This window comes from Hylobates moloch, unplaced genomic scaffold (assembly GCF_009828535.3).
Source record: "Hylobates moloch isolate HMO894 unplaced genomic scaffold, HMol_V3 SCAFFOLD_13, whole genome shotgun sequence".
NCBI classification, from domain to species: Eukaryota; Metazoa; Chordata; class Mammalia; order Primates; family Hylobatidae; genus Hylobates; species Hylobates moloch.
In genome coordinates, this window is record NW_026652288.1 from 18,976,400 (window position 1) to 18,989,270 (window position 12,871).

At 54.0% G+C, this 12,871-nt stretch overlaps 1 protein-coding gene across 1 annotated transcript; it reads right to left on the reverse strand.

Annotated features, from left to right (window-relative positions):
• Positions 1-232: 232 nt before the first annotated feature.
• On the reverse strand, positions 233-7,088 carry OSR1 (odd-skipped related transcription factor 1). Its single transcript, XM_032172309.2, is given in 5 exon segments — positions 233-639; positions 642-761; positions 763-874; positions 1,627-2,323; positions 6,845-7,088. Coding segments are annotated over 4 exon segments (1,002 nt in total). The 5' UTR covers positions 2,292-2,323; positions 6,845-7,088; the 3' UTR covers positions 233-534.
• Positions 7,089-12,871: the final 5,783 nt, after the last annotated feature.

Below are 12,871 nucleotides of genomic sequence, written 5' to 3' on the forward strand. Positions count from 1 at the left end.
CCGTTACCGATGGTCAGCATAAAGTGCCAATCGCAATATAACGCCCGGCTCTTGGCTGGCTGCTCCCTCGCAGTGTCGCGGCAGCGGAGGCCAGGTCCCCCGCAGACCCCAGGCCCGACGTCCCCGTCCCGCTCTCCGAGTCCCGGAGCCCACGGCCGGCCGCCGGCTGAGCCGCAAGAGCTGGGAGGGGGCGCTCCTGCCCCGCGGTCCCTAGGGCGGGAGGCTGAAGCAGATACAGGGATTACACTTTTGCAGGCTCCGGGGGTGGGGGCAGGGATGGGAGGAGGAGGTGGGAGCTGCCAGTGCTAAGGACTTCGTTGCCTCTCCCCTCTCCCCTCACTCTCCGCAGTCAGAGTTACAAGCTTATATGGTCAAAGACAAAAATAAAAAAGAAAACGTATAAAATAACAATAGAAAAAGTAATACTTCTGGGAGAGGCGCCGCTGCGGCTCCGAGGAGCTTTCGTTCTTTTTTTAATGCAGTTTCCCTTCCGCCACGTGAGTACCGCCTTTTGGCCAAGAGTTTAGCCGCGTCCTAGGGGAGCAGCAGGGACGGTCGGGGTCGCGGCCCCGGGCGGGGCTCTGAAGTGCCGCGTGCGCCAGGGACCCAGGGGACAATGTTGGAGAGGTGGAAGGTCCCGAGCGAGCGCCTCTCCCGCTGCCCGCCAGAGTCAGGCTTCTGGTCCCTATGGAGGAGAGGGCCGCTGGGCCTCGGGTCCTTGTGACCCAGAGGCTGTATTTAGCATTTGATCTTGGAGGTTTTGAGCTCCTTCACCTGTGAGTGTAGCGTCTTGTGGACAGCGAGAGTCCTGGACTGGCAGAATCCTTTCCCACACTCTTGACACTTGAAGGGCTTCTCTTTGGAGTGAATGTATCTGAGGGCAGAAACAGAGAGTTCATCCTTGCAAAATGATGCAATGTTATAAACAGTTGTCCAAGATCCCCTCCCACTGCTGTGGGGCACTTGCCCTCAAAGGAAAAGTGTATAGTCGGGTACCAAGTGTGGATGGGGCAAAATGTTAATTGGGGATGGAGTGGGAGGTAAAGGAGATGCTTTAGCAAAGTCTGATCCTTAAACAGGTTCAGTCACCTGTTTAAGATGCCTTCCTGGTGGGCAGGAGGGGCAAACTTGGCCTCCTTATAAGGTCAGCACTGAAGAGGAGTAAAGGGAGCTGGGGTCGGACAATTTGCTCGACCTGCACTGTTGAAGATGGTAGCCGCTAGCATGTGTGCTTATTAAAATTAAAATTACTTAAAATTAAATAAATTAGTTTCTCAGACATTTCAAATACTTAACTGTCACGTGTCACATGTCACATTTCCTTCATGGCAGAAACTTCTATTGGACACCCCTGAGGATGGAGGAAGTGGGGCAGAGGAAGCTGTGTGCTTGTCTGGAGCTCACGGAGACCTCACTTAATCTTGGGTCCTATTTATTCCCACATTTCCTGAACCCGTGCTCCAAAACCTATCCCTGGGTCTCCTAGGCTTTCCTTCTTGATTTTAAAGAATTCCCTGAAGCTCCAGAGGCTTGGAGCCAGTAGGGGGTCTCAAGAACCTCGTTAGGGAGGAAGATGGTGAGGCCAGAGGCAGAGAGCTCTCTCTTGGGCCACCCGCAGTGCCGCACCTGTGGTCTCGTAGGTGGTCTTGCCTCCGGAAGGCTTTGTGGCAGATGTCACAGGTATAGGGCCGCTCGTCGGTGTGCGTCCGCTCATGGATAAGTAGGTTGTAGGACTTGGTGAAGTGGCGGCCACAGAACTTGCAGACGAATTCCTTCTTGGTCTTGGAAGGCAGACGTCCCCTTGTGGGCTTCTTTTCTGGAGACAGCTTGGTCACGTCGAGGAGGGCACCCAGCCCACCCGCAGGGGAGCCTGGACCCTCCCCGCGGCCGAGCTTGGCCGGATCTTCTTGCGTTGCTGCCAAGGCCAGGTTGGCAAAATCAAAGCGCGGCTTGGTCTTCAGCGCTGGAACGCTGCCTCCAGCGGTGATCTCGGGCTTGGGTTGAATGACATGAGGGAACCAGGGAAAGGCGGGCAGCTGGAAGCGCGCGTCCACCAAGCTGGACACCGTGCCCGGCACTTTGGAGAAAGAAGAGCGCGGCAAGTGCATGGCCGGGTAGCCCAGCGTCCACTGATGCAGGTGCACAGCGTGCAACGCGCTGAAACCATACAGGTTGGGCAGATGGTCCGAAGGCACTGTGGGCAGGCCGTTCACTGCCTGAAGGAAGGAGTAGTTGGTGAGCTGCAGGGAAGGGTGGATAGGCACCGGCGCCGGCAAGGTTTTGCTGCCCATTTCGGTAGTTGCAGTGGCTTCTCAATCCGGATCTGCAAAGAAAAGAAGAAGGCAGGGGCGTGGAGAGTAATAAAGAAGTTCAGGGTGGGTCGCCTTCCTCCTGAATTCCAGCCCAGCCACACCCTCTCCTCATACCCAGCCAGGAGCTAAGAGTCTAAGACCCCATTCACAAAACCCACTGCCCTCACAAAGAGGGTGGGAATGTAAGATGCAGGGGAGCCCTCTTTTCAGAACCCTCCTTGGTCTAAGGGCTCCCTCCAAATGGCCTCTGGCAGAGTCACACAACATGATAGAGGGAATGGCCTACTGTTTACAAGACACTGAGGAAGGAACAAGCACAGGGAAACTGCCTGTCCTGTAGAAACTGACAGCCAGGTAAGCCTGGGCCAACACAGAATCACAATCTCCTGCAAAGATAACAGGAGCTGGGGAACACACTTACACATTTATTTGCAGATAAACACAGAAACGCACACGTGGATTCACACATTCTGAGGCAGAATTGACAAGGTGCAAAGACTGGGACAACCAGTGTTTTATAGCACAACACTGGCTTTAAAGAAAATGCAGGAACCCCTGCATCTCTCTCTCTCTCTCACACACACACACACACACACACACACACACACACACACACGGGATCACATTGCACCCATGAAGAGCCTCACAGACAACACACATACACAGGCACACAAATGCATGCACCTCCTGGCTCCCATTCATTAAGGTCTTCTGGCTGACCTTCAATTTGGCTTTCAGAAGCCCTGTCATCTTTCTCCTCAAAACCCTCAACTTTGACCTTAAATCTGCTTCCCTGCCTTAGTATAAGTGAAACCTGTTGGCTCCACTCTCTCTGCAGCTGCTTGTGGACTGACTCTCTGCCTTGCCTTAGCCCTTGGGGACCACTTTGCTTTCAAGGAGGGTGCTAATATCCACATTCATTTACTCTGTCAAACAATTGCAGTCACAAACAAGGGGGTGTTAGTGCCCTCACTCCCCCAAAGAAAAAGGGAGCTGAGTCTTTGGGTTGTCAGCATGTTCTTGTGTGTGGTGAGCCCTGGGCAGGTGGGTATGCCTATGGGCAAGAACACTGAGGCCAGGCCTGCATTCCTGTGGTCTATGTACCTCCAACTGCAAGGTGGGAGAGCTTGAGCAAGGCCAGAGGAAAGCCACACTGAAGTGACCAGGGGCTGGCATCTCCAGACCTCCTTGGCCATGGTCTCCAGCCTCCACAGAGACATCTGAGCTCTGCAAAAAGCTTTTCATCTCTATCTCCCAGACACTCCTAATTCAGATGTGTCCAATGGAGGAAAGCACAGGGCGAGCAAAATCTAAACTGTCAGGGAGCCTTGGGATGCCCAAGCACTGAACTCCTGGCTCTTAGCTTGGGGCTACTTAAGAAGTCATTGTCACAGCAGGGTCCTTGGGACTCCCTTCTCTCTTGCCCAGCTTCAATCCGCTGCTGTTGAATTCTTCCTTTACCCTTCATTACTCTCCTCTTCCTAGGTCCTTTCCTCTAACATGGAGCAATTCCCCTTCCCTGAGATGCACTGGCTTCTGCTCTGCTCCCTAGTTTGGCGTGCCCCCTCCCCAGGTTGAGCTGACCCTCAGCCCAGGGCAAGGCCCAGGCATAGACTCCTCTGTCTTTCGCTGCAGCGAGGCTTTCAAAGCCTGGCTCTGTCCAGGGATGTACAGTGCCTTTTCCCAGGAGGTATGAGGACAGTGTTGACCCAGGAAAACCTTTTCTCCTGCAAGCTGGCAAGGGGGCCACCGGCTGTGTGGTGGGACCTAAGGAAAGAGGTCTTCCTGGGAATGGTGTGTAAAAACACCACGAGCTGGCAGCGATTTGCCTGCGCAGTTTACATTAGCACTCGGATAAAAACCGTTGCAATGAATTTAGCCTCAGGGCGAGAGGAGGCATATTATCTGCGTAATCTGGCTTCTGAAGCAGAGCGCTGGTCTCGCCGGCAGCGCCGTGGCTTCAGCAACGGTCATCTCTACTGCGCCAAGCTCGGGTCATGCCTGGGACAAATTGAGACTATCCCAGAGCTCGGACACAGGAGAAGTAAATTTCAAATTGGGCCAGAGAGGAAGCTGGGACCCATTTGGGTTGGGGAAGGGGAAGGAGGAGAAGCCTCGCTAACTTCAAAGGTCGGCCTGGACTTAGGAGGGATGAGCGCTCTTTGAATTACTGTCACCTCTTCTTCCCTTCCAGGCGCTGGAAATCAGATCCTTATCTCCGAGTCCCGGAGCCCGCTGGGCGCCGCGGAGGCCTCCCCATGTTCCTCTGGGTGCTTGGCCTATCCAAGGCCAAGCCAGCGGCCGTGGCTGTGGGACTCTGGGCTGCACACTGGCCCGAACCCGCCCCGTGCCTGGGTGGGAGAAACCACCAATCTCGCTAGGCCTTTCCTCGCCTTCTTCCTAGGAGCCAAGACCGGAGCCCTCTTGGGCTCCGTAGGGGGTGCCGGGAAGGGGGAGTGCTTGCAGCTACAGTGGTTCCTGGGAGCCAACCTTTCCGGGCTATCTGCCCGATCTTGTTTTCCCCAACACCACATTTATTTTCTTCCGCGGCCCAGCCCGTTCCTTGTTTTCTGAAGCATTCGGAAGCCAGGGCTCCCCAGGCTCCCGCCAACGACTTTCCCCGGGACGAAATTCGTTCGAAACGTGGCTCTTTATACACTAGTATCAAGAGTGGGCCGAAAGCACGATCCGGTTTCAGGAGGTCAGCTAAGAGAAAAACACAGTCTCACCCTAGCCTCTCCAGCCAGAAAGGATGAGCGAGCCCCCGGCCCCTCCGGCTCCGGTTTCCCAGACCCCGGAACCCCAGGGCGAATACTTTCGATCTTTAAACACAGGATGGAAAACCCTTCCCCAGGCTAGGCACCCATTCCTCAAACAGATTGGGCCTCGGGACCTGGGGGAAAGAATCAGAGAACCCGACCACGCACAGCAGACGCAATTCGCGCTCGGGATCCCGGGTCCCTGCGCAGTGCGGGCACTCGCGTCCCTCGCGCGGTGGAGCGCCAATCCCAGGTCTGCCGCCAGTCCTATGCCGGGCATTAATGAAGTGTGCAGAGTCTATTAAAGTGGTTTATTCGGGGCTAATTGAGCGTGAGCAAGTTAACTGCTTGCATTAATGAGGACGGGAGCGAACTCCACGAGCTTGCGCCTGGGGGAGCCCAGCAGCAACCCAAGAAAATCAGCCTTGACATCGAATCTCCAATGAGTGGTGACAGGCGTCCGGACCCCCGTGAAGAGGACTGACCGGCACCGGATACTTCTATAGCATTCTCCCAACAAACGAGATCTAACGAACCCATTGGCAAGGCGGTCATCCGGCTGCACTTAAATGTCCGCTGCGTCCTCGGCGATCCATTCCCCAATCTTAATAAAATAGCAATTACCTCGAGGAGCCTGGGATGGAACATCTACCCGCCGCCGGTCGCTGCTAGTCCCCTCCAGCCCTTCTCTTCCCTAGGGGGCTGTGAACCTGGGACACCTAGCCTTGCACGTGGTTTTGTTCCCCAGAGCCAACGCGCAGCTCTTAGCCTGGGTGAAATTTACCAAATTGTGGCAACAAAGAAACTCTCGCGGCACTTTACAAGTTGAGAGCCCAACCCGCTACTGCCTGAGCTGCTGAAAAAGGACTAAACGTGGTTTTTCATTCTTACCCGAGACATTTCCGAGGAGAAATTAGCTCAGCAGGCAGCCCCTCACCCCTTTCCCCCTTCTTTCTCTCCTGACGGCTGGATTAGCGGACAGTCAGGGGAGTAACAGAACTTTTCCGGTCCCCAGCCCGGAGACACTACGGCTCCACAGAGTTTCCACTAGTACTGTGTGTGGGTCTCGAACTGGAAAGCAGTGCTTGCGCCCACTGCATTGCCTCCCTGCACCAGGACAATCAAGGGTTCTGCTCCAGGCCTTGACCACAAAGAGCAATCATCCTATGGAGAATATCCCTAAGTTAGAGCGCGAGTGCAAGGCGGGGTTCAGACTCGCGGCCCTGCGCTCTTGGGTCTAGTCAGCCTCATACCAGAGCGCAACTCCTCAAAAGACAAACTTGAATGAAAGCGCTACCGGGCTGGGGCATGCACCTGTCCCTGGCGCGGTCGGCTGCGGCTGTGGCCATTCACTCCCTCTCCCTTCCTTCTTCGTCAGCCGAGGCGTCAGCCAGAGCTAGGAGCGCGTCTCAGGAAAGTTTGTGCCCGCTGAAGTTGCTCTGGTTTCTTAAAGGGTGCCCACAGATTGACTTTCAAAGTCCGTGGGCACCTCGCCCGTGATTCCGCGGAGCCGGGCGGGCTGGCGGCAGTAGTGGAGGCCCGCCCCCCTTAATCCCCAGCGCTCAGAGGCCGAGGACCCCGCGCAGGAAGTCCTGAGCCAGCACCCCCAACCACCCTGCTCTCACTTTCACAAAAGTCCTGCAGCATTCGTTTGGCAAGAGCTTCCTTCAGGGGCATTGAGAGAGAGGAGACACCCGCCGCTCAGTGACAAGGAACCTGGGAGTCCTGCCCGCATTCGCTTTGCTGAGCCCAGGCGCGCAGGACTGCAATTACCTTGTTCCGCAGAGGTCCTGGGGCTGAGCACGTCTCTGGGGCTTTAGCTGAAGGGGACCGGGGAAGCCGGAGGCGCTGGAGCCCACAGGCGCCCCTGGAGCTCTAGTGTCCCGACCCCTCTCCTGCCGCGGGGACTCCAAGCGCCGGACACGCGGGAGCTAGCGCTCAGCAGCCCCAGGTCCTGCCCGCCGGGGACGGTGAGCCTCGCTCGCGGCTCCCTCGCTGGGTCTGAACCAAGAGCAGTTGAGAACGTGCCGGGGAGAGGCCGAGCTCCGACTCACTCATCCCTTAGCACCGAGCCGCCTACTTATTTTAATCCACCACCCTCCCTCCTCCACCAACCCCACCCCCGCCCCTTGCTTCAGGATTCCTCCCCTCCCTCCCCTGCCCCCCAACCCTGCCCTGCGCCTGCGCAATGAAAGACAAAGTTTTTGCTGACCCGGGCAGCAGACTTTGGCAGCTGCGCTCGCTTGGACCCGGCCTCTCCCAACCTGCGTCCCCTCCTCTTCAGTCCCGCGCGACCCCTTATGCCCTTTTAGGTCCAGAGCGGCACGCCTGGCGCGCTGGAGGAAAGGGTCCCTAGCGGATGAGAGCGGGCTGGCACCGCACGTTTCGAGGTCCTATACTTGGGCTCCTAGGACACAGCCCGTGCTCTTTGGGAGGAGGGAGGGAGGGGCAGTAGCTCTGTGCACCGGGATCCCCACACCGCGGCTTAGGTTTCAACGCACTTTGGCGCCTGACAGAGTCGCCTCTCCTCCCAGAGTCTCTTTCCAGAGGCGGCAGACCCCGAGTGTGGAGCAGCTCCTGGATATCCAAGCGTGCTGGGGGCCAGGGTGTTAACCCAGGCAGCGCTGGTTAATTCCTGGTGCGGGAGGGCTAGGGTCACGGAAGCAAGCGAGCTGTAACATCTGAGTGCTTATGGTTGACCCCAGACCCTAAGTTCTGGAGTCCAGTAGAAAGAACAAAGAGTAGGGAAAGAAGGTCAGGAAAGTTATTTTCCTGGGGCCCAGAACTCTCTGAGATTTCACCCCAATGCACAGTGGCACTCTCTACTCACATATTTGTTTTAGGATGGATCGGAGTTTAGAGAGCTGCACTGGCAAGCCAGACGAGCTGCAAAGTTGTCAGTTCCAGGGCCTCTGAGTCAAGGAGCTGGTTCAGGTGGAGTTTTTAATCGGAAAGGAATCAGAGTTCTGGACATTAAAAATTCTATCTTCATTGCCTAGGCATTATGGAGGGCACCATCACCCCCTTGACTACCCATCTCTGAAAGCTGACCTCCGGCTGACCCCAGCCCAATCCCTCCCTAATGCCTTTCTGGAATACCCTTCCAGGCTTTGGGTTTGGCAAGGAGGAGTCACTGGTTTCCTGGGACTTGAGTGGGTCCAGATCACACAACTGCACTCTCTGCCTTTGCCCCAGAGTTGCTGCTAAGTGACTCTTGGAGCTGGATCCTAGATTCCGTGGGTCCCTAAGTATTGTACTGCTTCTCTCCGGAAGAGCTTCTGCTATCTCCAGCTTTGGTTTGCAAAGCTAATCTGATTTTCTTGAGAGGTGAAGAAGGTTGTAATACCTGACCTAGGGAGATGGTCATGGAGACTCCTCTTCCTCAAAGGCATAGTTGAAAGAGGGTTTCCTTATATCCCCAGGCCTTTAGAACAGAATCTAGCCTCTAACGCCTAGGTAACTTCATCTTGTTTGAGGAGGAGTAAGAGGGGGTGCAATCTTTCCTCCAACTAGCAGCTCTTACCCAGTGCCTCAGGTTAGTGCAGAAGTAAGAGATTCACATAAGTTTGTCCGTGCTCCTGGAATCTTAGCAGTTGCTAGGATGCAGTGACATTCTTGCTAGAGTAAGAACCCTTGGAAGAGAAGGGAGCTGAGATCACACCTCTTTCCTAGAGATTCCAGAACAGCAAGCTTCAAGAGCAAGGAAAGGCCTGGAGGGAAAGTCTACACAGGGCAATGCTGAATTTTGCTGGCTTCCACCTTGGGCACAGGGAGTGTGCTTGTTCCAGCCTCAGGCTCTCCAAATAAGCAAAGCTTGGGTAACCTCCATTACCAGCAGCAAAAGTTAAGAAGGAAAAAAAATGCCCACACGATAGGGCCTCTGGCTGTCCAGATCACTTAGGAATAGTGGCTGGTCATTCAGGTGGGATGGAACTTCCTGGGGTGTGAATACCCAATCTCCTGCTATGCACCCCTCATAACTCAACTGGGCCTCTTTTATGTTTCTCCTTGTCTTTCTTTTCTAAAACAGGGCCCTTGGCCAATATGCCTCAGGACTTCCAGAAAGCTCTAAGTAGTAGGATCCCTAAAGAGCTCTTGGAGAGAAAGTGTTCCTGATCTTAAAGAAGAAACATGCAACCGAGTTGTTTCACCACTGCTCTGCCAGATTATCTTGAAAACTGATCCTGACTCAGGTCTCTAGAACTTAGTAGATGTAGAGCAGGTTGTAGAGCAGATGTAGAGTAGACGGAAGCAAGGTTGGTGTTGGTCCCCTAGGCTGTGCCTCCCAGAGAAATCATGACCACCTCTGCCTGGAGCTGGTTAGCAAGGCCAGAACAGGACAAGGCCAGAGTGTACCTGAGCGCTGGTGAGGATGGCCCTCCACAAGGGCTCACCTGTTTCAGAAGCCTGGCTTCAGAGAGGCGTCTCCTAGGTCGCTGACAATGCACAGCCTCAGAAAGCCAGGATAACGAAATTCAAGAATTGCTAGGAGCTGAAAAGTCCTCCATCCCACTCTGAGCTCCCAAGGAGGTGACCTCCAAACCCTAGCCTCGACCTCCACAGGAGGCCAACCAGAGTCGGGGTTCCTTCTGGGCGGGGCAGGCAGGAAGACGCCCAGGAAGCTAAGAATCCCTCCAGCCGCTCAGTGCTGGGGTATCCCATCCCCCCACTGTTTAAGAGAAACTGATCACGTTAAGCCGGCCCTGGGTCGCTGCGCCGTGCCCGGACTACGGCTTGGATGGATTGACAAGGGCAGGACACAGGACACCTAAGAGCAACAAGGGTACTTTTTAAGCGAGGTTACATGTGTTTAGGACTCGCGAGGACGTCACGTTTCGAATTTGGTAAAAGTCCTCGGTAGCTAGGACCCAACAGTTCTGCCTCCTGGAAACCCAATGAAAGTGACAAAACTCCCATCTCATTACTGGGAGTCCAGCGCACTCCGCCACCGCGGCTGCGGCTTCCGCTAGCTCTGAGTCTGAGGACTCCAGCCCGCGCGAACTCCGCCGCGGCTCTTTCTGGCTCTCTCGCTCACTGCCTTCGGGGCGGAACCGCGGGCGCCCGAGTGGTCCCAAACTCGGCTGGGACCTGGCAGCCTAGAAGAAGGGTCCCCTCAGTGGAGACCAGGCCTCCAGCTCTCCATCCGGCGCTCCGCTTCACAACCCGCCAGTCGGTGTGAGGTCCGTCAAGGGAGCGATCCCTCGGTCTGCCCGGGCCTCCGGGCTATGGACCGCACTGAACCCAGTCCCGCAGCAAGCCCTGCTGCCGCCTTTTCCTGGGCACGCCTCGGGTGGTGACGGCCGCTGCTCATGTCTCCACGCCAAACCCCAGCCCCTCTCCCAATTCCTGCTCCTTGGGAAAGCGCCCCAGCCTGTCTTCGGAGTGAAAATTGAGCAGCTTCCAGAAAATTAACTAGAATGTGGTCTATATTGCTTTGAGTTGTTTTGGATTAAAAAAATGAACCCCACCTCTCAGGACCCCATAGCCTCAAAAAAAAGAGTCCTCATTCTTTCAGATAGAGTTTGCTCAGCACTTGCGAATTTTTGCTTCCAACGCAACTACTTCCTGTAACTACTTTGCAGACAATTGGGGGCCTGCTTGTTAGAAACCCCCTTACGCATGTACAGAGCTTTCAAATAACCTGGAGATTTAGGCGTCCCTCTATATTCATTTAGATGATGGATAGTAATGGCTCAATAGTTCCTCTGGAACCATTACGGTCAATCAGGTCAAAATCCAGCTTGGGGGTGGGAAGGATTTTTAAGCACGGGAGGTAGGTAACAGGACTCCTGCGCACATTTGTTCAGATAACACCTCTGATAACGTAATGCAATCCAGGGTCCTTAAGAGAACAGATGCCAGGTGAACCCAAGAGCCGGTGTTTTTTGTTGTGACAGCGACAGACAAGTTACAGTATCAAAACTGAAAGGGAAAGTGAACGGTTTTTCCAGGCAGTTCCCGTTTGGTAAGTTCTTTACGGGCACACAATTGTAACTCTTTCACCTTAAAAAATGTAACAATACATACACACACATACACACACACACACACACACATACCTTTGGTTTGTAAAAATATGTGTGACAGGAGGCATAAATACGAGCATGGAATTGCATGGGCATACTACCATCGGGAAAATGGAATGATGATATCTTCTGTTGTGAAGATCAAATGTAAAATGTATGTAAAAGACGGCATGGGTTTTTACTTTTTACACAAATTTGAGTTGTCAGACTATTTTAGACACATCCAGATCTATGTACTAAGGTTAATGAACTTTTCCTTTTTCCAAGGTGTAAATAAGTGCATTAGAAACAAGGCAATGTCTAATCAGCCGGGAATGTTGGAGAACAGTAGTTTGAACGGAATTGTGAATAGATAGGGTGGAATCCTGCAGATAGAGCCACCTACTGCACCCGCGGCGCTGGGTCCTGCCGGGCTGCACCGGCGGCGGGCGGCGTGGGAGGAAGGAGAGTTCGCGGTAATTAAACATTTCCAGACACCGGAGGGTTATTATCTGCAGAGCGATTTCCGGCGATGGGACTCAGAGAGAGTCCGGCTGCGAAGTTTCGAGATTCTGGGACGCAATCCTAAAGAAAACGTGCCCCCTGCTGGCGAGCAAGCCACATCTCGGAACCCCTTCCTGAAAAACTCGCAAACTCACAGTATCCTTATTTCACTTTGCCCAAGAGTATTTTAGTCCTTCAATTTTTCTTTTCTCAATTACGAAGTTTGCTGCTACTCGTTTAAAAGTACGCACAAGCTTACCCTTCCAAAGAGCAAACGAAGGAGGAATTTCTTCTCGCCACGGGGTTTCTGTTTCCCTGCCCCAAACCAGACGTCGTTACTCTCAGATGGATGAGGGCTTTTGTTTGTTTGTTTGTTTGTTTGTTTTAAAATGATCCGAAATCCGTGGCAACTATCTGCCGCCGTTCGCTTCTGGTCCTGGGAAGATGATGAGCAAAGATCTACTGGGACCCCATCCTGCATTTACAAGCCTGGTCCGTGTGCCCCTCCCGGCAAACCCGGAGGTGAGAAGTGCCCTCCGGTGCCTCCGTCCGCAGCCCCTCGTAGGACTGCACGTCCTGCTTCGGATCCCAAATCCTGGCTTTCTGAAGAAGCGCGGGAAGGGAGAGAGAGAATCTGTTTCCGTGAATCGATTTCCCTGGAACACGTGAGGTTTCCTATCCTCTCCTTCCTCCCAGACCATTAGATTCCAGTTCCTCTGCTGATTCCTTTTTTTTCGGATTTCCGTACAGAATATTCTAGCAGGACCCTCCCTTGTCATCATAGCTCCAGGTATTCAGATAGAGACCTGAAGAGAGAAATCCTAAGAATATACCTATTAACAGGCTCTTTGGTTAATTCTCTGTCTACAGAGGACTATGCCACATTGCATAGAACGAGTTCCTAAAGTGTCAGGTCCACTCACTGGAGCAAAATACCCAAAGAAAACAAGCAAGGAAAGGGCAGAGAGAAAGACAGATTCTCTACCTGCTCCAAGCTCTTAGAGGAAGGCTGTGTCCTCCTGCTGCCCATCACTCACTTTGCTCCTCTGAGGCAGGGCCTCCCACTTCCCTATCCCGAGCTTGCAGTGAGGGGTGGAAAGGGAGTGGACCCAACTTGGGCATTCCAAAGAATTACTACATTCACCAACCCTCCCTAAGTGATGCAAAGCAGCGCTGTGCCTCACCTAATGGATGAGTAGAATTACCCACTGAATAGAAGGAGGCCATGTACTTCTGCCTCTTTAGTGTTTATGCCAGGGGTGTTTCCTGGCTTCAGACTGTCACCCTGAAG